Here is a 22,349-nt window from a genome sequence, read left to right as displayed (position 1 = left end):
GTTGTGGGGGCAGGCAGAGGGGAAGGACCATGGTGTTCCTTGAGATGAGGCTGCTGAGGATGGGGGCTATGTCCTCCTCTGCCCCCCAGTCAATCTGTTCTTGCTGGGCCCTGGTTCCCCTCTGCTGCCTGCCTGAGAGGCTGGCAGGATCCTCACTGCTCTGGTAGCTGCTGTGTGGCCAAGGCTGCCCGAGCGATTGACAGAGACCTTGGAGGGATCTCATAAATATGGTATTGGGAGGAAAGAACAAGTGAGGGAGCTCAGCATGTAGCGGGTCTGTGATGGGGAGCAGGTTCACCCAGTCAGCGATAGCCTGAGGAAGGCATCCAAGTGTCAATTCCAGCAGCACAGTGTCTGTGATAAGCCAGGGAGACACAAGCAGAAGAGGAAAGCTCTGAACCTCACCAGGCTTTACTGGGGCAGAGACAGCAGAGCCAAGGCTCTGAGTTCCTGAAAAGCTCTGGGAAATGCTTCCCAATTTGGACAGCGTTAAATTTGGGCTCAGGTTTCTATCAGAGGCCCATCCTAGCAATGTGTGCTTACTGAGACCTGCATGTCCCCCACCTACCCCGAGGATATGATGTCATGTATCTTGCTTTGGGCAACCATGGTGATGTGGTGGTGTCAGGAGAGCTGCCTACGCTGATGGGGACCCATGGGACAGACCAAGGGGAGCTCTGGTAGATATAAAGTGCTCCCAGCAGGAGGCTGCTGGGAAAACAGAGCCCCAGCCCCTTGGAATGTAGGGCCAGCTCTGTGTGTGATTACCTCCATAATCTTCTGTGAGGGATGTGGGGCTGGACTGGCTGTGATCATTCTAGTGATGGCACCTTTTCTCTAAGGTGTTTTTAAACATCTCCTTCTTCCTTATGGAAAGTCTTTACTTATATCTATTCTTGCCCTTATCTTATTTAAGTCCATTCCTTCTTGTAATGCATCATCCTTGGTCAGCCTTAAAGGTTGGCAAGCCCCGAGGGAAGAGAGGAAAGAGTTATAACATCTGAGGGACTAAAGGTTTGATTTGGATGCAACCATATTTATTCAGTGGCAAATTACATCTTCAATCAAACCAATGCAAATCAGGCTCCCAGTTCAGTCTATTTGTTTGGACTTAGTGAGTGCAGGGGGATTCATTATTTCTTGTGCTTCCTTCCATCCCACCAAGTTCATTTGCGCATGTACGGACTGGCACGCGCTTGTCTGTAAAACCCTCTTCCCCCAGGGTGATGTGCTGTTGGGAATATGTACCCAATGATCTCTGGGTGTGGGTAGAGCCTGTATCCCTCGGGAAAGCAGGAGAAAAACACCAGTTTGTGCCCTGGATGTGGGCAGTTTGTGCACCAGGATGGTGCACAAGGAAGGGAAGTGCTCCTCAGAGCTGCAATTAGAGCTCTGAATAATTCAGTTTTTCAATGTGGTGTCTGAAGTAGAACAGTTAAAATAATGTCTCTAGGAGACTGACAGTGATCCCTTTCTCTTCACACACACCCCGAGGAAGAAACAAACCATGAAAATCCATTTGATTTGTTTGGGGTCATTTCATTTTGCTTCTTGTTTGTGCATGCTGGCTTGCTTCCTCAGTGAAAAGTGCTCTCTCTCAGAAATGTCTAGGAAAAACAAGTCAGGTCTAAAATTTTCATTTTCATTTCTTTTTCTGAGGTTTGTCTCCAAATTTGACCTGTATGTCTTTGGGTTGAAACCTGCATTTTAGGGGTGAGAGGTAAGAATTGGAAAGATAAATCCATCGCTTTTATAAACAATTTCCCTTGCCTTCATCCTAGTCTGCCCCAGACATCTCTGTGTCTGTCCCTGGCTGAGCCTGCTGTGAAATCCCTGTAGGTCCTTCTCCTGCACCTCATTCCCTATGAGAGGGCCGGGGACTTGTCCAAGCCCCGAGCTGTGCCATGGGCAAGCCATCCATCCCGTGCTGCGGCCACGCTGAGTTGGAACACGCCGGCTCCCAGCACATGGGTAGGACACAGCCCAAATATGAAAGCAGCAATCTGATTTCCCCCAGGCAGAGGGAGGCGTCTTCCCTTGTAATTGTCCTTTGTTTCTGGAATAGCCATGACAGTGTTTTCGGAGAAGAACCCCCGTGTGGGTTTGTGTTTGATCTGCTCCGATGCGCCGAGGCAGGGGGGAGGTGAGTGGGTGCCCGCCGTGTCCTGCAGCACTCCCAAGCTCCCAGATGTACATGTCCCTCACACACCCTGATCCTGCACTGACCCACACTGCTAAATTCAATAAAACTCGACCAGTAAAGCTCAGAAGAAGTCTGCAGGGTGTGGGCTGAAGGTGGTAAACTCGAGTCTGGAGGTGCCTTTATGCTGTATGTGTGTCGTGAGGGATTTTTGTTCCTGCTTGCAGCCTCCTGTTATCCTTGCCTACCAAGTCCAATCTGGATTCACTGCACAGAACATTTTGAGCTGAAAACAGCTCAAAGCACCTCCTGGAAATGGTAGGAAAAATTTCCATGCTAAGAATAATGAGCGGTGAGTGCAGAGGATAGACGCGGCGGGAATTCCTTGCTCCTAGAAAGTTGCTCTGAGCCTCCAGAAACCTTGGAGGATTTAATAAATGGGCCTGGGTTTGTTGTTTTTGTTCAATCTTGAATTGGGTCAAAAAGCTTTGCATTTTTTAATGGATCCAAAACTGTGCACGGTATTATCTCAGAAACTCTGCAGCTGCTGTGTGCCTGGTGCTTCCCCAGCTGCCAGGGCTGTTCACGTTTTTGGGACTGTCTCCTTGGGGTTGGTGTTGTCTGGCAACGATGCATCTCTCAAAGATACCTTGAAGCAGTGCCAGGGAGGATGGCAGGGAGGGCTGGAGGCAGGGAGACTGTACAACAGTCTGTACAGACTGTACAACCAGTACAACACACACGAGGCTGAGATGTTTTCCCTGGTGAAGAACCTGCTGGTATGGGCAGGGTGGTGGGTTAGACAAGCCTGGCTTTCATGGATGGGCACAGATCTCCAGCTGCTGGACCCTGGCTCCTCCATCATCCCCAGGTTGTCTCCTGGCAGAAGCAGAGCTGAGAGTTTGCAGCCTTTCCCCTGACTGTCAGCAAAGCCTACCATGAACACCAGGTCCTGCATACAACCAGCTCCGAGCTGGCCTGTGGCAGCAGAGAAAAAATCTCTCAGGCATCAAATGACTGCCTGTGTTTTCAGAGAGGCACGTGGCCTCCAGTGCCAGCTAGTTGTTCAGATCCTTGGACCCATCTCTCTTTTCCAGGGACCTTGCTTACTTTAGGCAAGAGGAGCTCATTTCCAAGCTCCTTGTCTCTGTCCCAAGTAGCCCAGAAGTTGTTTATCTTTTGTAGATTCTCTGCCTTGTAAATATTTGCATGTAAAGCCAGAGTTATAGGCCATGTTATTTATGTGGAGGAAATGGATATTTAAGGCTGCTCCACTTTGTTATTGCCCACATTATTTTTGGGAGGCCAGACCCCTTTTTATAGGGGAGCTGCTGCCATTACCAGGATTTCGGAGCTGGCTGGTTTAGGGCTTTAGCTCCTGATGCCTCTCATCTGGTGCCTGTGGGAGGCTTGGCTGAGCTTGCAGGTGGGGGTGCAGTGAATTTTTCCATGCACTATGATTCCCTACCTCTTTCCCCTTTGATCTTCCCTTCCCAGACAGATCTCTTTTTCTTCCCTTCTACCTTAGACCCCATCAGCTCTCACCCACTCCTTTCTTGCCCCAATTCCCAGAGCTTTTTGGACATGCTGTCGATGACTGCTGGCTGTTTCTGGTCCTATGGTTCAAGTACAGGTCTGGCCCCGTGCCCTGCTTTCCCTGATGCTGATAAGCTCTCCTTGGCAACAGCAGAACATTTCCCTCCTCCTGATCCCTCATCCCACAGACCTCTTGGAGACCTGTCCTCCCTTGGCAACCCAAATCGCCTTTCCTGGGTTTCTGTCTACCTCTTCATTTGTCTTACCTGTCTGAAGATCTTTATCATGCCAGCAGATGATTGGGTTCAGGAACAGCTCCCCAAGCCTGGTCCTCTGCCTGGGCCTGGATCTCAGCATCCATGTGCAAGCACCCCGTGATTGCCTGAAGGTTACTGCTCCGAGGGCCAGCACGGTGTTGCCTGTGGAGGTGCCTGTGCTGCCCTGCCTTGTTCCCCTGCCTCGGGTTGCTAAGGTACAGCTGAAACTCTCATCTGGAGTGTCATCGTCTCACGGCTCAGTTCCTTCAACATCCTTTTCTCTGGTCTTGACAAATGCAATCTTCTCCCACTCCTGCCTGTTCAGAGCTGTGCTGCAAGGATCATTTTCTGTGCCTGTCATTTTGCTTGTGTCACCCATGCTTTACTTGCTTTTGCTGGTTCCTGCTGGCAAACAGCAGTTACCTGTCTCTGCTCTCCAGCCCTTTCACAGTTCTCTTTGCTGTTAACCTCGTAGTCCCTCTCCACACGTGGTTTCTCACTGTCAGTCAGCCTCCGGTGACAGCCCCTGCCAGCGCTCACCGCATCTCCCAGCTCTCTGCTTTCTGCTCCAGCACCTCCTGCTCAAAGATCAGCTCCTGGATGCACCCTGCAGAAATGTGTCCCTGCCCTTCACCCCTCCTGTGCCAGCCTCTGTGCCAGATTGGTGATGAGGGCTTGGGCACACGTGCGGGAACTGCCTGTCTGTCAGGCAGGGGCCCTGTTTTCTCCTGCTGGTTCTTCTCAACTTCTGCTTAGTGTGAAGACCTTCAGGGCAGGGCTTTTTCTTAACAGTGGTTGCCTAAAGAAATATAGGTATGTGAGACCCTCTTGGCTCTGTGCCTGTGTGATGTGTGATGCCATGCTTTAGGAAAGCAGTGGTGAATTCAAGCTGAATTTGTCAGGCTGGAGAAGTTGTGTCCCTCCAGCTTTAGTGAAAAGCGGTGTCTGAATATTGGAAAGGGACCTTCTCTGGCACCAGAGATGGAGGCTGGCTTGCACTGGGTTTGTACAGCTCAGTTCTGATGGGGGGCAGATTGAGCCCCTGCCCCACCTCGCTTGCTGCCTGTTCCATCATGCCTGGAGCTGGCCCAGGGGAGCTTCCCTGGCCCTGAACCTTGCCGGTGAACCTCCCTGGACACCCCAGGGCAACATCTGCTGTTGCAGACCAAGTCTGGCCCTAGACACAATCTGCCTGGACTAATCTGGAGCAGGGACAGGATTGAGGTGATCCTGAGCAGCATGTGGAGCCCTGCTCTGTACTGCAAGTGCAGGAGGAAGAGAAAAACGCATCAATGCCTTCATCTGCCCTTATGGATTTTTCCACCATATTTTATAAGCGTTCATTTTTATTTATGTGAGGTTAAAGTCAGTCCAATTTGGAAATCAACTTGTCTAAGGAGCTCCCCTCAGATCCTATTAGCCTCATGTAGTATTTATATTCATTTTTGCTAATGCCATTCACCAGGCTGGCTGTGGTGGCAGCCGCAGGAGCTGCTAACCCTCTCCTTGCCAGGCCACTGGGGCCATGAGCCCAGGGGCTGTGGGGATGGCAGGATCTGGCCATGTGGTGAAGCGCTGGGGCTCCCAACTTTCCACCTCCCAACAGCATGGGAGGTCAGTTTGTGACCTCTGCTCCCACATATCCCCCCTTGCTGCACCCAGCATCGCTGGCAGCCCACATATCACTGCAGGCACAGCGGGCACCTCTACCTGGAGATCAGTGGCTGGTTTGGACAGAGAACAGTTAAGAAGTGCTCAGGCTATCCTGCTAATTAGAGAAATTCCTGGAAGAAAATAAAAATAAATGCATTGAGGGCTTTATGGAGAGAGATAGGATACCTGACTCAGGAAGTCCTTTGGCAGCAGATTGCCAGCGGCTGGAGGAGTGTCCTGGGGACGTATCAGTGCACGCTTGGCTGGCTTTCACACCATCCCCTGGCACTTGCTGCTGGCCCCTGCCAGAGAGGGTATTGGCAGGATGGACCTTTGCACTGGAGCTGGATAAGCACCATGTCCCTTCCTGAGTTGTCATTTCGGTAACCCAAATCAGCTGCCAGGATTGCAGCACTAAGGTCAGGGTCAGCTGTAAGCACCAAGCAGTAAGTGACAGTGGCTGCCAGTGTGGGATGCATCCCTTCCCTCCATCCCTACCTCTCCATGCAGGTAGCACCACACACCTCTCCTGAAGCATCCTGGCTGCCCTGTCTCTCCCCCTGCCTTTGATTATTTATTGAAGTGGTTTGATACCAGGTGACTGTAATTAAAAGAAGAAAAATACACACAATAAAATGATCTCTAAAATGGTAACACGCTGGATGCAGTCAAGCAAGGAATGTATTAAATATTTATTGCCACTGGTCTGCTGGGGGGGGAAATTAAAATTATTTAGCCTGAGAAAAACATTTTAATTATTTAATTTGAGGGGAAACCTCCCCCACAGCCCTCCTTGGTACTAAGCCCCGACAAATGACAGCATAATGTAAGGTTTGACTAAAATCTGAATGGGATGAAGGCCTGGAGATTGGAACAAGGGATGGGGAGCCACGTGGCTGCCACCTGAGCCAGAGGTCCCCTTGCTGTGCTGCGGCGGGTCTGTGCGTGATCTTGCATCTTGCAGGTGAATTCTTCCTCTCCAGGTGAGGTTCATGCTTGGCAGCAGTCAGCTGGGGGTTTCCTCTGCACATGGGAGCCTGGGAGTTGGACAGGAGTTGCTGGGTGCACCAGTCATGGCAGTGAATGACCCAGCACCTGCAGCAGGAACTCTCTGTGCCCACGGGTTATTCTGACATGCTTTAGTGGGTCAGGAGCCCTGGTGTGTCTGTCCCAGCAGCCCAGCTCCACCACACAGGCTCTGCTGGGCTCACCCCACACCAGGCATTTATCCTGTGCGTGGCACAGGGCTGCTTGAATCCCTGGGTCGCGTGGCATTTATACACTGCATCCATGAGGCTTTTCCCGGGAGTCTCTGTGCCCCTCTGCAGGAACGGCAGTGGGGCTGGCATCCAATTGGCACCTCCACTTGAGGCTGGAGCGAAGGATCTCCCAGCTGCATATCAAAGACTGAGAAGAGCAAAGCGTGGGGTCTGGCAGTGGCTGATTGTTTGCTGAGAGAGGAGGGGCTGTGATCTTTTCCCTCGTGCCTCCAGACTGACAGTCTCTCATTATTAGCCCCCTGGAAACAGGCACTTTGACTGAAAGAGCCATCCCAGCCTTCACTGTAACAATCAAAGCAGCTCAAGAATAAACATGGCTTGGCAAGAATAAACACAAATTGCAGTGCTTGCTGTGAACAGCGATATCCAAGGGAGCAAACATCAAATGAAGGATTATCCCTGTTTGCAAGGAAGCTCCTCTAGAAAGAGATTGAATAAGGACCATCTGCAGCCCAGAGCAAAGAGGCTACCAGGAGGACCTGCTCATGCCATCAGGAGCTCTCCCCTTTGAAGCTCACATGGTCTCCTTTAGGCACTGTCTGGTTTAACTTCATATGCTCTGTCAGCTGCTGAAGCTCTGAGCTCTTTGCAGCTACTTCCAGCTTGCAGACAGTGTGGGCAAGGCCAGAAAGCACAAGGAGGGGAGTTATGAGGGTCAGAGAGGGTGAGAAGAGCTTCCCTGAGGTGGGCAGGGGGGGCAGGTACTGGACCTGGCTGGGGTGGGTGCTGGGAAAAACATTGAGCACCTGCAGGAGCCGGGGGAAGATCACATCGCCCAAATCCTGTGGGAAGCTCTGCTCTCTGCTCCTGACACTAATACTGCCAGTCTTAGGGTAGGAGCCCTAAAGGCAGCTCTTAATCAGCAACTGTCCCCTCACTGCCTGCAGGAATTGAGCACGGGCAAGCTCTCCTCCCCAGACCATAGGCAAGAGGCAGCCCCGCATGGCATAAATCAAATTTGGAGGCGCAAAGGTTCCATAAAGAAGCTTATTTTCTGAAGCCAGGTCCCATTATGTTATCTGTCACTTTATTGGGGTTTCTGAGCCATTTATTTTTATGTATATACATCAGAGCTGGTGAGCTGGCATTGGCCTGAGAGTATAAAGCTGACAAGACACAGTAGCACCGTGTGAAACCTGTCAGCGGAGCAGCCGCCTGTGAAATGAACACGAGAGCCAATGCTGATAATTTTATTTATAGGGAATCTTGGGTAGTGCGTGACAGAGCAGTGGGTGCAGTCCCTGGCCATCTGAGAGGGACCAGTGCCAGAACCTTCGGCAGGGATAACGGCTCCAGGCAGCTGGAAATTAGATTTTCTTCTTAAGGAATATCTTAAGCTGCTGAAATACTTTGGTCACCCAGAATCTGTATAAAAGGACAAATTTTCTTGGGGTGGAAGGTTTTGCTGGAAGGTTCTGCAACACTTTGATTTCTGGTGTTGTTCATCTTGGTAATTGTTCTCTTAATGTTTTGTTTGTTTCTTTGTGTCTAAAATAAACTCAGATTCAGTGTAAGGATTTGTTCTGAAATGAGAAAACTGAAGTTTCCTTATCTAAAAAAAAGAGTAGAGCTTTTAAACGTTTTTGAAACTTTTTTCCAGGTTATTTTGCCCCTGGAGCGACATTTTGCCAAACTCAATAGTCTTTACAAAAGCCTAAGTGAATAATTGTTTCTGTCGTGTTCCAGGAGAAAAGTATTTAGATCAGCAATTTTTCCTCTCGGTTGGAAAGAAACATTTTGGGTGTGAGATAGTTTTACGGGTCATTGAAAACCCCGAAGAATTATCTCAATTGTTATCGGGGCTGATGGCACAAAAAACGGACCCTGCTCTTACCCTGTTGTGACCTTGCTCTTAGTCCTCTGGTTTAGCACACAGAGGATGTTGCTGTCATGTTTTCGTCCTTCGGCAGGCAAAAAGTGCTCGGTGCACTTTCAAAAGGCAGTTGGAGGTTGTCAGTGGCCGTGTTGCATGGGGAGGTTGGTGCTCTGTGACTACTCTTGCCAAATTTCCATCCTGCACGAATGCCTTTGGGAATGCACCGTGCCACGTGCCAGCCTCACTGTTGCAGGAAGAGCAGAGGCCCTGCCAGGCTGCTCCTACCTGAGCATGTCTCAGGTGCATAAAACCTGGGAATGTTCCATTTGGCAGGAATAATATGTATAATCTTAATTTAGACCTCCAGTCTGCCTTCGTGGTTCACGAGCAGTAGCAATGTGTCATCTTCCTGGAGCCATTCAGGGAAATGCCTCTGGATCAGTTGTGTGTTCTGTGGGTGCCCGTGGAGAGCTGAAGGCATGGGTTTGATGGTGGCACATTTCCTCCTCAAAGCTACAAGCCCTGACCCATCAGGGGTCGTGCCAGCCAGCTGCAGGAAGGGCCTCTTCACCCCTCTCCACGAGCAAGACAGGCAGCTCTGCCTGATTGATCTGCTGCCTTCCAGTTCGGATCATTCCTCTGCAGGTCTGTCTCTCACCTGCTTGGGCACTGCTAAATCTTCCCTGGAAGGAACAGCTATTTGTCAAGTGAAATAGGAAAGTTTGAGTCTCATGTTCCCCGAGGCCACTTAGCAGGGCTCTGGCTGCTCTCTGGACACTCGCTTTCCTGTGCTGGTGTGGTACGAGCAAGAATGAAGGCCAGGGGGCTTTTCTGCCCCTTGTCAGCACCGCTGCCGTGAGCCCTCAGGGCGAGCACTGTCTGTGCCTTGTCTTCCCCAGCCTGGAAAGGTGTAACGTGCCTCGGGTTTATCCACCGCGGAGCAACGTCTGTGGTCGCATGCCATCGCCTTGCTCCTTTGTGCTCCTCTGCACCAGCCCCCTTGTTGACGAGGAGCGTAATTGTGCTGCATCATGTCTAATTGGTTTGCTCTGTCGCTCTCCATTTGCTTTCCCTGTCTGCACCCCCCTCTCCCCTCCGTCAGCGCGCCGAGCTGCGAGTGTGAGCAGGGCACGAGGCCACTCTCCTGATTGCTGCAGGAAAATAAAGCGCCCAACTTCCTCCTTTCTTCTCCTAAATTCAAATGACAAGAAACAGAGGAAAACAATTTTGCAAACCCTTGGCAGAGGGCCAACGCTGATAAAGAACCGTAATTAATCTCCCTAGCTTTATTAGAATATCATTACAATTAACTCAGCAATCTTCTGTTGATCAAAGCCATTCTTCCCTGCAGAGCAGAAGAAGCCAGCGTGAGCCTGGATTGTGCAGTGCTTAAAAGCACCTAGAGCCGGATCATTCCTGCCAGCCCAACAGCAGCTCCATCCCTCTGGCTGGCAGCACAAGGGCTGGCAGAGCTGTGGGCACAGACCTCTGTCCTCACCAGGTCTCTTGAGCCACTTGAAGCTTTGATTTTTTTTTTTTCCAGCTCCTCTTCTTTGTTGAGCTATTATAGCCCAGATCCTTTGCAGGCACCTGTGAGTCCCTCATTCCCCGTGTAGATGCCTTTGGGTCCAGCCTTCTAAGCACTGGCTTGATTCCTTTGTGTGTGTTCACACAGCTCTTAGCATGCCTGCTTCTTCTGCTCAGCTGGAGGCAGTGATTGCTGCAATAATTCGGTTAATGGAGGCAGAGCAGGGAAAGAAACCAGGGGAAACATTTGTGGAAGCCCCATCTGAAAGAAAAGAGAGCTGTCAGAATGAAGATCCACAAGCTCTACAGTTAAATAGCCCAAGATGTGTGCTATAGAAAAGCAGAGAAAATGAGCACTGTTAAACTACCCCTTTCCTCTTTTTCAAACTGTTCTTTTAATATTGGGTATTTATCTGTAATTTAAGCCTGTGATTAGTTTTATCAAAAAGATAGTTCTGAGGCAGAGATCTTAAAAATGATTAGGTGTCTGTTTGAAAGACAAGAACAGCTCCACTTGTACTGCAGGATAAAGATGTCTGTCTGTTTGCTGCCTTAAGCATCCATCTGTGAGGGCCTTGTGACAGAAGGAACCTCCAGTTCCACACAGATCCCAAACCACCCCAGACTTTCAGGGAGCTTCTCATTCTCCTTGGAAGATGCCAGAGCAGAACCCTCTTGTCACTGAGCAAGATGGTTTGTTTGAGGTGATTTTGTCTATCTCACAGAGAGAGAGAGAGAGAGAAACATGGGAATACAAAATGCTGTGGGTCTCTTCCCCCATGGTTTGAGGAGCAGGTCACTATGGGCTGTTGAGCTGCTGTGGAGCAGGCAATGTTAAGCTGCCTTGCCAGCCTACCTGGGAAGGGTTGTTAGATGAAGGTGTTTGAAGCTCTCACTCTTGTGTTTTGTCCTGAATTCTCATTCTGTTAGAATTGTCAACACTTGTGAGCCCCAGGAGAAATAAAAGAGAAAGAAAAGGCATGCCAAGGCTTGGGGTCTAATCAACCTTGGCATTGTCCCTTTAAGTGGCCACCTAGGAGAAGGGAGCAGCTGCTCCAGTCCATTTGCGGGTGCAGATCCAGCAGATCCAGCCCTGCCTGTTCTGCCTAGCTTCACCTGGTCTCTGTAAATCCTTAACCCTTCAGAGCTGGAAAAAAGGGAGCTGCACTTGCAGTGTAATTCCATATGTGCAGTGCAGGGTGCGCTGAGCAAATGCACCTCTCTGGCAGCAGAGAGCAGGATCCGGGTGTGGCACCCACTGCTACAATTCCAGCTGCGGGCCAGGGGCATGGGTACATCACAAAATGAAATCAGACGACTTTGAGGAAGAAAGATTTGTTAAGGACTGAAAAAAAAAAATAAATGGTGTAGATACTGCGTGGCTCAGCAGCTCCATAACCTCGGGTTGCCCGAGACTGGGAGGGATTGCACAGAAGGAGGGTTGCTGGGGTTCCTCTGTACTCACCTGGGCTTTCCCTCTGCCACAGACCCCTGCCTGGGGGGTCCTGAGGCTCACGGCCCTGGGGCTGGCTCAGTGTGGCCCTTCTCAGGATATGAACCTTCCCTGTATCCCAAATCCTCATACAAAAAGCTGAAGATTTTCATCTTCCACAAGCCTGTGTCCTTAGATGTGGGAAGGGAACCTCCTGTGGGTGATGGACACCTGATACCTCACCTCTTTGCACCACTGAGGAGGAGTTGTGGCTAGATGGGGGTCAGTTTGATGTAGGCTGTCACATTAGGACCCCCTTCCCACTGCTCCTTCCCTGCCACTTCTGTGGCTGGGGATCTGAGGCAATAAAACCCCTGAGAACAAACCAAATCCACGAGGCCATAAGGCCTCTGATAGAAGGGCTCTGTGTGAAGTACCATAGGGTCCATGAGGTCCTTTTGGTGGTTGGTCCCTAAGGTGAGAACCTGTCCTTTCCTACTGTGGCCACCAGTATTCCTCACCACAGGGGTGGGCTGAGGGCAGGAGGGGATGCTCAGCCTGGACAGACCAGGCTCAGAGGGAACAGGAGCTGGAGAGGCTCTTCTGCAGGGCCTAAAGTAGGGCTTGTCTGCCCACACCCCATCACATCTTTCCCTGGGAGGCAGCAGGCACTGCTGAGGACATTATCAGGCTGCCTCAGATCTCTGGGTGAGACACAGGGGCTGAGTGTCAGGTTGTTATTAAATATCGTTAGTAAGTGCCAAAACTGTGTGGACCCCTTCAGGCACAGACAGTGGCTGGAGGAGGGATCGTTCACAGCACCAGGAGATGAGTGAGTGGTGAAGGTCAGAGATGCCTCATTCTGGGCTGCCTCTGACTCTGCCTCCTGCTCATTACCTGGTGGAGGCAGGAGGGAGGGGGATTTCCACGGTGGGAGGTACAGGATTACAGGGAACCCCTGTGTGTCACCAGGGGCTTCCACATGCTCAGGTGGGGAGTGCCCAGCATGGTCTGTGCTTGAGGAAGTAGGATCTGTGCAGCCCCCAAATCCTCCTCCTCTATCACCCTGTCTTTAGGGACTCCAGTATGGGGCAGGGCAGACTCCTGCCCAACACAGTGGAACTGCCCAGGGGAAAGGCTGTTTTGGCCTCTCTTCTACCCAGCATATGCAATTGGAAAAGAAGTTTTGCAAATGTTTTTCTTGCTATTTTCCATGCTTGGTTCCAGCTTTCCCCCTGAGAGAGATGGAGATGGTGATCCGCTGAGGAGGCAGCACCCAAACCTGCAGCACCAGCATCCCCAGGAATGCTGCCTGCTTGCTTTGGTGCCTGGCAAGCTGTGGAGCTCTGGGGAGGAGCTGGCTTTAGGTGCAGGGACATAAGCCAAAAAACCCAGAAAGCACCTGTCTAAAGGGCGAGATGAAGGCAGAGGCACCTCTGGAGAACGAGCCTGGAGTGGGAGCCGAGGGACAGTGAGTCGTGTAATCGTCTGCCTGAAGCAATTGCAGGCCGTCAGCAGAGCGCAGAGACACTCTCTTGCATTTATTTAAGGCAAGATGCCCTAGTTTTGTGCCTTCAGTGGAGTCCCTAATTATTCCTCAATCTTTGTAGTGAGCTAATTAGTTTCGCAGCACTCAAGGCTGGGGAACACTGATAGGCTCGGAAGCACAAGCTGACGGGATGAGGAGGAGAGGGGGGCTGGTGGGAAATGGCTGACTGGCAGATGGGAACGGCTGGGAACAGGGCAGGGTCTGGAGAGCTGATGGATGACGATCTGGGAGGATGATGGAGGAGGGAAGAGCCATAATCTCATGTCAGGCAAGGTGCTGGAGTGTGATGATATGGGAAACAGCGATGAAGCAGCAAGCGGTAATTGAGGGGGATGGAGGTGGGGAGGGAGTGAGAGGGATGGCCCAGGGGAAAGCACTACAGAGCCCAGTGCAGGGCTCAGGGGGTGGGATCTGCATGGAGGAGTGCACAGCACCAGGCAGGGCAGCACCTGTCCCTTTACATGGATGCTTCCTTAGGCAGGTGCCTTTCCCAGGGTGCTGCTGCCCCTTGGGCTTGCAGGACCAGCAGCCTTTCCTCACTGTCCTATCTCTTTTCTAGCTTAGTGGTGGCACCAAGGAGCTTTGCTGGGAGAGGCCAGCCTGGTCCCCACCACATGGAGTGGCTGGTGCCCAAGTTGGGTTGCTCAGTGTTCCACCTGATCAGAGCTGCTTCTTTCAGAGAGAGCCACAACAGATAAGGTTGCCTGCACTGATAACCAGGTCCACAATGTTCCCATGTAGGCATTCCACCCTGGCTGCTCTGCGTGCATGGATGCCTCGTTGCTCTGATGACACGGGGCTGTGCTCCAGAGCCCACACTCCCTACCTCTGCACCGTGAGCCCCAGGAGCAGAGCTCTCATTCTAGTTCTCACTGTCATTGGGAAGTTCTCAGTGGCCACAAAGTGCAGTGTGTGACAACTCTGAAGTGCCCAGGTGGCCATGGATTTATTAGGATATTATCCTACTAGTGCTGCAAATGGCGTCATCTGTCTTCTAAACTTTGCACTTTATTTCAGGGAGAAAATTTAGTATATCCAGGCAATATGCTGTAGTTTTAGCATATGATAAAGCCCTGCTGGGAAGTGTACTTTTATTGATTTTGTTATTAAAGTGCCACTGGAATAAATTTGCTCATTTGAATGAAATGTCTTATTATCTGGATCGTTACAGGCACATGATGAAACCTCTGGAGAGGCTGGAGCTACCCACTGCCTGGTGATGGGAGCTGAGACAGGGCAGTTGACAGGGACCCACACCTGCCATCCTCTTCACCCCAGGCTGGTCACCCTGAGACCCTCAGCACCTACCTAAATCCACAGGGAAACTCTGCTTAGAAACCTCAGGATGGGAACAAAGCACAGTGGTGGGGGACACTGTGTTTCAGTCAAGGTTTGTATTGTTCCTCTGATCCTTTGCTCAGGTAAGGATGTTTTTCAAGAGAATTGAGGGAAAACCTCTTTCTCGGGAAAATATTTCTTTAGTACCACCAGTAATGGGGGTGGATTGGGAAATGAACCATTCCACATTACACTGGGACCTGACTGCACAGCCCATGCTTCCCAGTTAAAATTTGAATTGTCTTGAATACTGCAGATTATGGAAAACAAGAAAAAGACCTAGTAAAATTTATGGGTTTTAATCATAAACCAATAGAATCACAGTAAACCTATCATAACTGTGCAGATACAGATCCAGGAAAAAGAGAGGAAAGCAATAGGCCTGCTTTTCCTGAGGGAGCCAGGGCAAGGGAGAGGGGGAGCAGGGCTGCTCTCCCAGCCATGTCCTCCAGGGCATTGAGCCCCTGCATCTCAAATCCCTTCTCTGCTACCATGTCCTGTAAAAACCTGGTAGAAGGCATTGCACTGCCCAGACCCTGCCCTGTCTCATGGAAAACCAGCTGGGCAGGGCTGGAGAGCATGTGGGGAGTGAGGAAGGGGGAGGTGGGGAAAGGAGGGGGGGGGAAAGGAGAAAGGAGAAAAGGAATCAAAGCCCAAAAGTCTTTTTCCCTCCATGCCACTGTGCTGCTCGGTGTGGTGGAAGCACGATGAGATCCCTGACAGGGGAGGAGAGAGGCAGAGACTGGGGGAGAAACCTGTGTGTGGAAGGGACTTTGGGAAGCACAGCTGTGGTAGAGAGAGAAGAGCTCTTGAAAGAGAGAAATGGCAGGAGAGCAAGGGAGAAGCACAGAAGGCAGAAAATATAAAAAAAAAAAAAGAGAGAGAGTGATAAGGAGGAAAAAAGGGAGGGAGTAAAATATTGGCTTTGAAGGAGAGATAAGAGAGAGAGGGCAGTTAGTGAGAGAAGGAGTAAAATTAAGTGTGATAAGGCCTGATAGAAGCAGGGGAAGGCAGCAAGCCCAGGCAGAGAGCCCAGGGGCTGCAGGCAGAGAACCCAGGGGCTGCAGGCAGGGAGCTGGGGGGCTGCAGGTCTTTTGTGCTGCTCTATGTGCCTCTGGTGATCCATGGAGAGGAGCCGAGAGGGTACAGGGGTTGATGAGGAGGGTCAGGGAGTTGGTGGGTATAAATGTCTGTCCCACAGGGTGCTTATAAAGCTGCTCCTGCCTGGGAGGCAGAGGGGAGAGCTGACACCTGCCAGCCATGGGCCATGGCAGGGGAGGGACATGTGGAGCTGGTGGGGAGGGAAGGGCCTGGGGCAGGTGATGTTCTCAGGTAGGAAGTGCTGATGAATCCCTCACCCTCCTCCCTGCTGCAGCCCCACGCACGCTGCCGGTCATGGAGATCCCCATGGGGCTCCCAGTCTGGGAAGCAGAGGAGGTAAGGCATGTTTGCCCTCCATGCCCTAAACACATCTCTTCCTGGGTTTTTTGCTACCTCTTTTAAGCTCTTTTATAAAGTGCTTTGTATTTATCCTTATTCAAAAGAAACAAGTGGAAAGTGCTGTCTGGTTCTGACACAGGGGCCACGGTTCCCTGAAGAACAGTGCTGGAACCCAGCCTCTGATTAAACTGCAATAGAAACAGACTGTAAATCTCAGCAAAGGAGAGAAAGAGGGTTTATTCTTTGGACTTGTCTTTTTTCTCATCTTTACCAGCCATGAAAATGGCTGAGCTGAGTTACTGGCCACTCCGAGACGCTTTTCTTCTGCTCCATCCATCTGCTTCAATCACACGGTGACCGGAAAAAAAAATTAGCCAGTTCACAAAGCATCAAAGATTAAAGAAATCAGTGTGGGTAACAAAGTGTGTGGCAGGCAGCAGTGCCACAGAGCGTGGGGCACACTTGCTAATGTGGGATTTGAGCTGCAGCTTGGATGTAGGGCAGCAGTGTGGCCTCATCCAGGAGGGTTTGGGGCAGCAGAAGTGATGGGGCTGGGGACATCTGTGGGGCTGAGTGGCAGGGCTGGGCTGGGAAAAATCCTGAGACGTTCCATGGAAAAGAAATCATTTCCTCCTCCCCTTTTGTTTTTCTCAAGCTTTTTTTGACAGTGAAATACTTGATTTCCCTCTTTGATTGCTGGGGCCCTGTATTGTACTGCAAATACCTCACTGGACTTGGCTATTAGTATTCCTTTAAATCTATGTGTGTTGAATTAACTGTTTTCATTACAGCATTAAAAGGGATAACTGGAGCCAACTAAGTAAGCAGCTCTTTTGGACAATCAGTGTCCAGGGTCATGGAGACCCCCCCTTCACCTCTGCTGTCTCCTGAACCACTGGTTGTCTGTCCTGGTAACCAGGCTCAGACTGAGATTTCTGTTCCCAATGTGCTTGCTCAGCTGTGCTCAGCTTGGCATCGTCCTCCGAGGGCTGAGACCTCTGTGCATCCCTCCCTGCCTCTCCTGGGGGAGCACTACTCCCAGCCTCTGCACTGGGATCTGCAGTCCCTGAAGCGTGCCTTGCCTTCAACTTCATCCTTTTTGTTTGTACCTTATTCGTTTGTGGTTTCGTGTTTAGCTCGCTGAAAATGTTGGTTAAACACTGGTGGGAGGGGAAGCTCATAAAGAGCATTTTGCTTTGGCTATCTTAAAAAGCAAAGCAAAAGCAAAAGGCTTTTAGAAAATGTTTTTGTTTCAAAGTTATAAAGGAAAGCTGGGTTAGAGATGAGAAAAGAACAAATCAATGCTTGTGAAACCTGCTGTGGGGAAAGAAACACAAGATCTTTTGTTTGAAGATGAACAGAAAGCTGAAACCAGCAAAAATTTCCCCCCTCCCCACCTGCACAGATGCTTCAGGTTGGTTCTTCTAGATTGGCACACTGCTGGAAAAAAAGCAAATTCATTCTTTTCTCTGTTGGGGCTCCAGGTTCCTGTTGCTTACATGTTATCATCTTGTAGTGACTTTGATCCCCGAAGACTCCTTAGGTGCTTTACAAATCAGGCATGCAAATCTTGGCTCATCTGCCTCAGAGATGCCACCAGGGCTGGCTGAGCCAGGAGGCTGCTGGTCAGTGTGGTGCCACCCTCCCAGTAGCAGCTGGGAAGGATGGGAAGCACCTGCTCATTCAGTAAGGCTTATAAAAGCTTCTAGTGGCCATATCACCACCATTTGCAGGGATGTTTTGTGCTTCCAGCTGTGGAACCCCAGTGGCCAATTTAACCCCCATTTCTCCCTCTTCCTTGAGGAGATGAGATGATCTTTGAGGTCCCTTCCAACCCAACCTATTCTATGGGTCTGTGAGACAGCACAGACCTTCCAGACCTCCTGATCCAAGTCCCAGAGCTGAGCAAAGGTGGGTTGCTGCTGATGACCAGACCCCACAGTGATGGGCACACTGGAGCCAGACCAGGGCAGACAGTGTGTTACAGCCTGTGCCTGTTGTCTGGCTCAGCCTGTGTGTCCGTTTATTGACCTATGCAATTTTATTTTTTTTTCAGACAAAGTCTCCTGTGAGCCTGGAAGCTGAATTCCCTTCGATGTGCCTGAGGGTGCTTGAGGGTCTGGCTGCTGGCGATCAGGTCCCAAAACCACCGTGAGAGTCATCGCAGGCAGGTGGGGAGCAGCACTGGAGCTCCTCTGTGATGGGCTCTGCATCCATCTCCCAACACAAAGGGCTGGAAAACTCAGCCCTGCTCCATTGCTGCTTATGGACATCAGTGTCACAGCCCTGCTCTCCGGGTTCTGGGGACGGGCAGGGGAACTGGCTATAAAACCACAACTGGTCCTTGGGAAGAAAAGTCAACACTCCTCTGGGTGCCATGCAGGGCCTAGGACACTGCAGGAGGTGCATTTGGTGTTGCTGGGAGACTCACCCTGGCCTGGGGCTGCTCTTGGCAAGGCGTCTGGGAAGTGCCTCTGTGGTGAGAAAGTGAGCGCTTGCCAGGTACAGAACTGGACAGATCAAGAAGTCAAGATTTTGCATTCCAACTATCTATAGGAAATAGGGTTTTTTATTATTTCAAGTTTTCATAAAAATCCATAATTATTGAAATCAAAGTTACAGAAGAAAGTTCGTAACTTTTTATTGATTTTATTTCTTTTTACTTTCTTTTTCCCCCCCACCCTGTTGTTTTTCCCCTCTCAGAGTTATATCTGACACTAGAGTCCATCAGACAAAGTCCTTACAAACACAGGAGTCCTGAAGACATCGGATGAATGTTTTCCTGGTATAAAGAAGAAGAAGAGGAGAAAGAGGTGGTGACAGTGTGGGTGCAGTGGGCTTGGACAAGGGGCGGAGGGCACGGTGGAAGGAGAGAGGTCGGTATGTTTGTAGCACTGTTTGTTAATTATTTTTTTATTTGTTCATTTTTTTCTTTAAAAAAACCCAACAAAACAACACCATTATTATTTGCAAATTGTTGCCTGGCTAAATCATTTTCATATTGAACTTGCGCGGCGCGTCGGCAGAGCTGATGCCCGCGTCAGACTTCCGTGGCACGTACTCGATTTCAATATTGTGCTTGGTGTTGCCTTTCCCCCGGCTCCACAGGAAGAGGAGCACCAGACAGAAGAGCACGACACCCAGGAAGGAGATGAAGCCCATGGTGGTGGCGATGATGAGAGTCTTGATGTCAAAGGGGAAAGGCACGGTGGCGCGCGTGCTGTTGGCATCGCTCTCGTTGGGCTGGTTGGAGATGAATGCAAAGGTCTTGTTGGGCTGGTGGGGCCAGTCCGGGGAGTAGCTGCGCACGTGCAGGTGGGCCAGCATGGTGTCGTTGCCACCCGCGTTGCTGGCGATGCATAGGTAGGTGCCATTGTCCTGGATCTGGGCGTAGCGCACCTCCAGCGTGCCGTCAGGGAAGACAGTGAGCCGCCCGTTGGTTTTGGTAGAGATGAGGTGCTTCCGGGGGGAGAGCCACATGATGGTGGGCGGCGGGTCCCCATCTGCCCGGCAGACAAAGTGAACCGTGTGGCCTTCGTCCACGAAGATCTGCTGAGGTTTGCGGTCCCGTATCCGTGCTCGGCGGCAGGTGAAGTAGTTGGGCAGGAGGACGTCAGGGAAGTCTTTGAACTCCTTGCCCTGGACAAACTCAGGGGTGGAGCAGGTGGGCTGCTGCTTGTTGAAGTTCAACCTCCATCGCCGCCGGAAAACCCAGAGCAGCCGACAGTCGCAGGCTAAGGGGTTGTTGTCGAGGATGAGCGTCTCCAGGTTGCCCACCGAATGGAAAGCTGACTCCTCCAGGGTGGTCAGCAGGTTCCCTGACACATTCAGGATGCGCAGGTAATTGAGGCCACGGAAGGCGAAGGGCTCAACTGTGGTGAGCTGCCCTCCCACCAGCTGGATCTCCTGGAGCCTGAGCAGATCGTGGAGCATTGAGCCCTCGATGGTGACGATGGGATTGTAGGACAGGTTCAGGAATCGGAGGTAAACCAAGTGCCTCACTGACACATACGGGATGGACGTCAGGTTGCAGTGGGTGATGGACAAGGAGGTCAGGTTCAACCCGTAGAGGCAGTTGGATGTCATAGTATCCAGGTAGGGCCAGTGTGAGATCTCGAGGACCTTGAGCCGGTACAGCCTCTTGAATGAGTAATCCCGGATGGTGTTGATGTTCAGATGGCGCAGCCGCAGCACGATCAAGCCGTGAAGGTGAGACAGTGCCTCCGTGGGGATGGAGGTTAGGTTGCATTTCTCCAGGGTCAGCTGCTCCAGGCTGTTGAGGCCACTGAAGGCCCGGTGGGAGATGTAGACAAGGTCGTTGTCCCCCACCTCCAAAGACTTCAGGTTGTACAAGTCCTGGAACATGTAGTCTAGTAGGATCACAATTTTGTTCTCACTAATGTCTAGCTTGGTAAGGTTGCTGAGTCCAGTAAACACCCCCAAGGGGATCAGCTTGAGTCTGTTACTCCTGAGCCCCAGCGTCCTGAGGTTGAAGAGGTTGTTGAAAGCCCCAGGTTCAATGGCACTGATAATGTTCTCGTTTAGCTCTAGCTCCTCCAGGTGAGGGTAGTTGGCAAATTCATCCTGGTTGAGTGTCTTGATGCGGTTCTTGCCCAAGTCCAGCAGCCTGGTCTCAGTCGGGATCCCTTCTGGCACAACCATGAACCGCTTCCGGTGGCACAGGACAGCGCGCTCCTGGGCAGAACACTCGCAGCGCGGCGGGCAGCCCGTGGCGGAGCCGGACAGGATGGATCCCAGCATCAGGAGGAGAATCGGCTGCCAGCAGGCCAGGATTGGGCTGCGCATACTCGCCTCCCCAGCTACCATCCTATCTCTCACCTGCAGGTAACAGGGGGGAGAGAAACAGCGAGGGGGACATGAGCAAAAGATGGGCACGGCCACAGCGAAAGGTTTTACTGTCCTGGCAGAGATGACAGTAAGAGGAAAGGCATGGCCAATGCAGAGCAGAGGTTCTAATTTTCCAGCTGAAATCCAGCCCTTTGGCTACAAGACCATCTCTCCTCCCCACCCCCCGACTTTCCACTTGCTGACTGAACGTGCACAGACTTCTGAGTGGAAAGCCTTGAGGAATCTGTGTCAGACAGCTTCCTTGGCTTCTTAAAAAAAATAATTTAATATGAAACACATCTATCTACATCCTATTTTAAGCTCTTGAAATTATTCCGTTCCCTGTAGATGGAGCCTGAATATAAAGGCTGCTTTGCAAACACAGAGTAGCTGAGCACGGGATCGAACATCTGGGGGAACCCCACTTGGGGTCGGCCATGGCGACACCTCCGTGGGCACTCACCCCCTTCCTCTGTGCTCCCCCGTGGGCAGAGCAGCCGCTCTCCATGTGTGCCCTCAGGGCCAGTCCCTTGCCTCCTACCATGCCAGGCTGCAAGGGCAGACTCACACCATCCCCCCTGAGACACAGCAACTGGTCAGATACTGTCTACAGAGTGTACTGGAGCCTGAACTCAGGTCCGGGGGTCTGCAGGACATGGGGAGACTGCCTGGTCTCAGCTGGGAAAGACCCAGCCTCCTGCTGCCATCCCTGGGGAGGGCTGGGAGACCTCCCCGGGGAGTTCATGGTCTGGATTGTGCCCCAGCCCAGAGCCCTCCCAGCCCACTGGCAGGCAGAACCAGACACTCCCTGTCACGCTGCCTCTGTTGCATTTATTTCCTTATTCAAGCTATTGTGAGGAATCAAATCACATTAATATTCTATATTAGATCTAAGACTACTCCAGCCCATGTTTATATCTATTGTTATGTTACTCTCTGCACTGCTCCCACTAATGCTATTTATGGCTATCGCTGAACACACCCAATCCATTACTTCCACTGGCTCCATTTGTATCCATCACTGTATATCCTGTACATTACTTTCCCTGCTCAGCACTATTTATGGGGTTGGTACACGTTCTGTGCATTCCTGTTATTGCATCTGCTCATATTCAGCATTTCATACAGATATATGACCCAAGGATAACTTTTGTTCCCCAAAAATTATTCAAAATTTCTTTGCACGATGCAAGGATGGAAGATGATGGACTGGCCATAAAAATGTCCACCAGCACCATCTGGGAAACCACTAGCCTTGGCACAATGGGCTGTGAGGACCTGGAGTCCCCACAGAAACCCTCTGTGGTTTCCTCCCAGTTCGCTCTCCTACTCCATCCCTTTTCCCCGCTCTCTCTGCAGTGGGGCTGCTCACTTGGGACCACACTGAGCACATCACCTGCAAAGTGAAGAGGTGCAGGGGTGGGAGCTGATCCCACCAGCTCCCCTGGCAGTGGTGCCGAGGTCCCTCCTGCTGGCCCCAGGCCAGCACGTCCCAGTCCGGTGGAAACATTTTCAGTGGGATTGCTTGGGTCT

General features: G+C 51.2%; 1 protein-coding gene across 1 annotated transcript in view; it reads right to left on the bottom strand.

Moving 5' to 3' along the window:
- Positions 1-18,519: 18,519 nt before the first annotated feature.
- The window catches only part of LINGO1 (leucine rich repeat and Ig domain containing 1), a 140,176-nt gene continuing 136,346 nt past the window's right edge, over positions 18,520-22,349 (bottom strand). Inside the window, exon 5 of the mRNA XM_018081529.2 lies at positions 18,520-20,807. Coding sequence (XP_017937018.1) covers positions 18,954-20,795 — 1,842 coding nt within the window. The 5' untranslated portion in view covers positions 20,796-20,807 and the 3' untranslated portion in view covers positions 18,520-18,953. The remainder of the gene's footprint in view (positions 20,808-22,349) is intronic.

The sequence above is a fragment of the Manacus vitellinus genome, unplaced genomic scaffold (assembly GCF_001715985.3).
Source record: "Manacus vitellinus isolate BGI_N305 unplaced genomic scaffold, ASM171598v3 scaffold_53_pilon, whole genome shotgun sequence".
In the NCBI taxonomy this organism is placed as follows: domain Eukaryota; kingdom Metazoa; phylum Chordata; class Aves; order Passeriformes; family Pipridae; genus Manacus; species Manacus vitellinus.
This window is presented reverse-complemented; position numbering and strand designations above follow the sequence as displayed.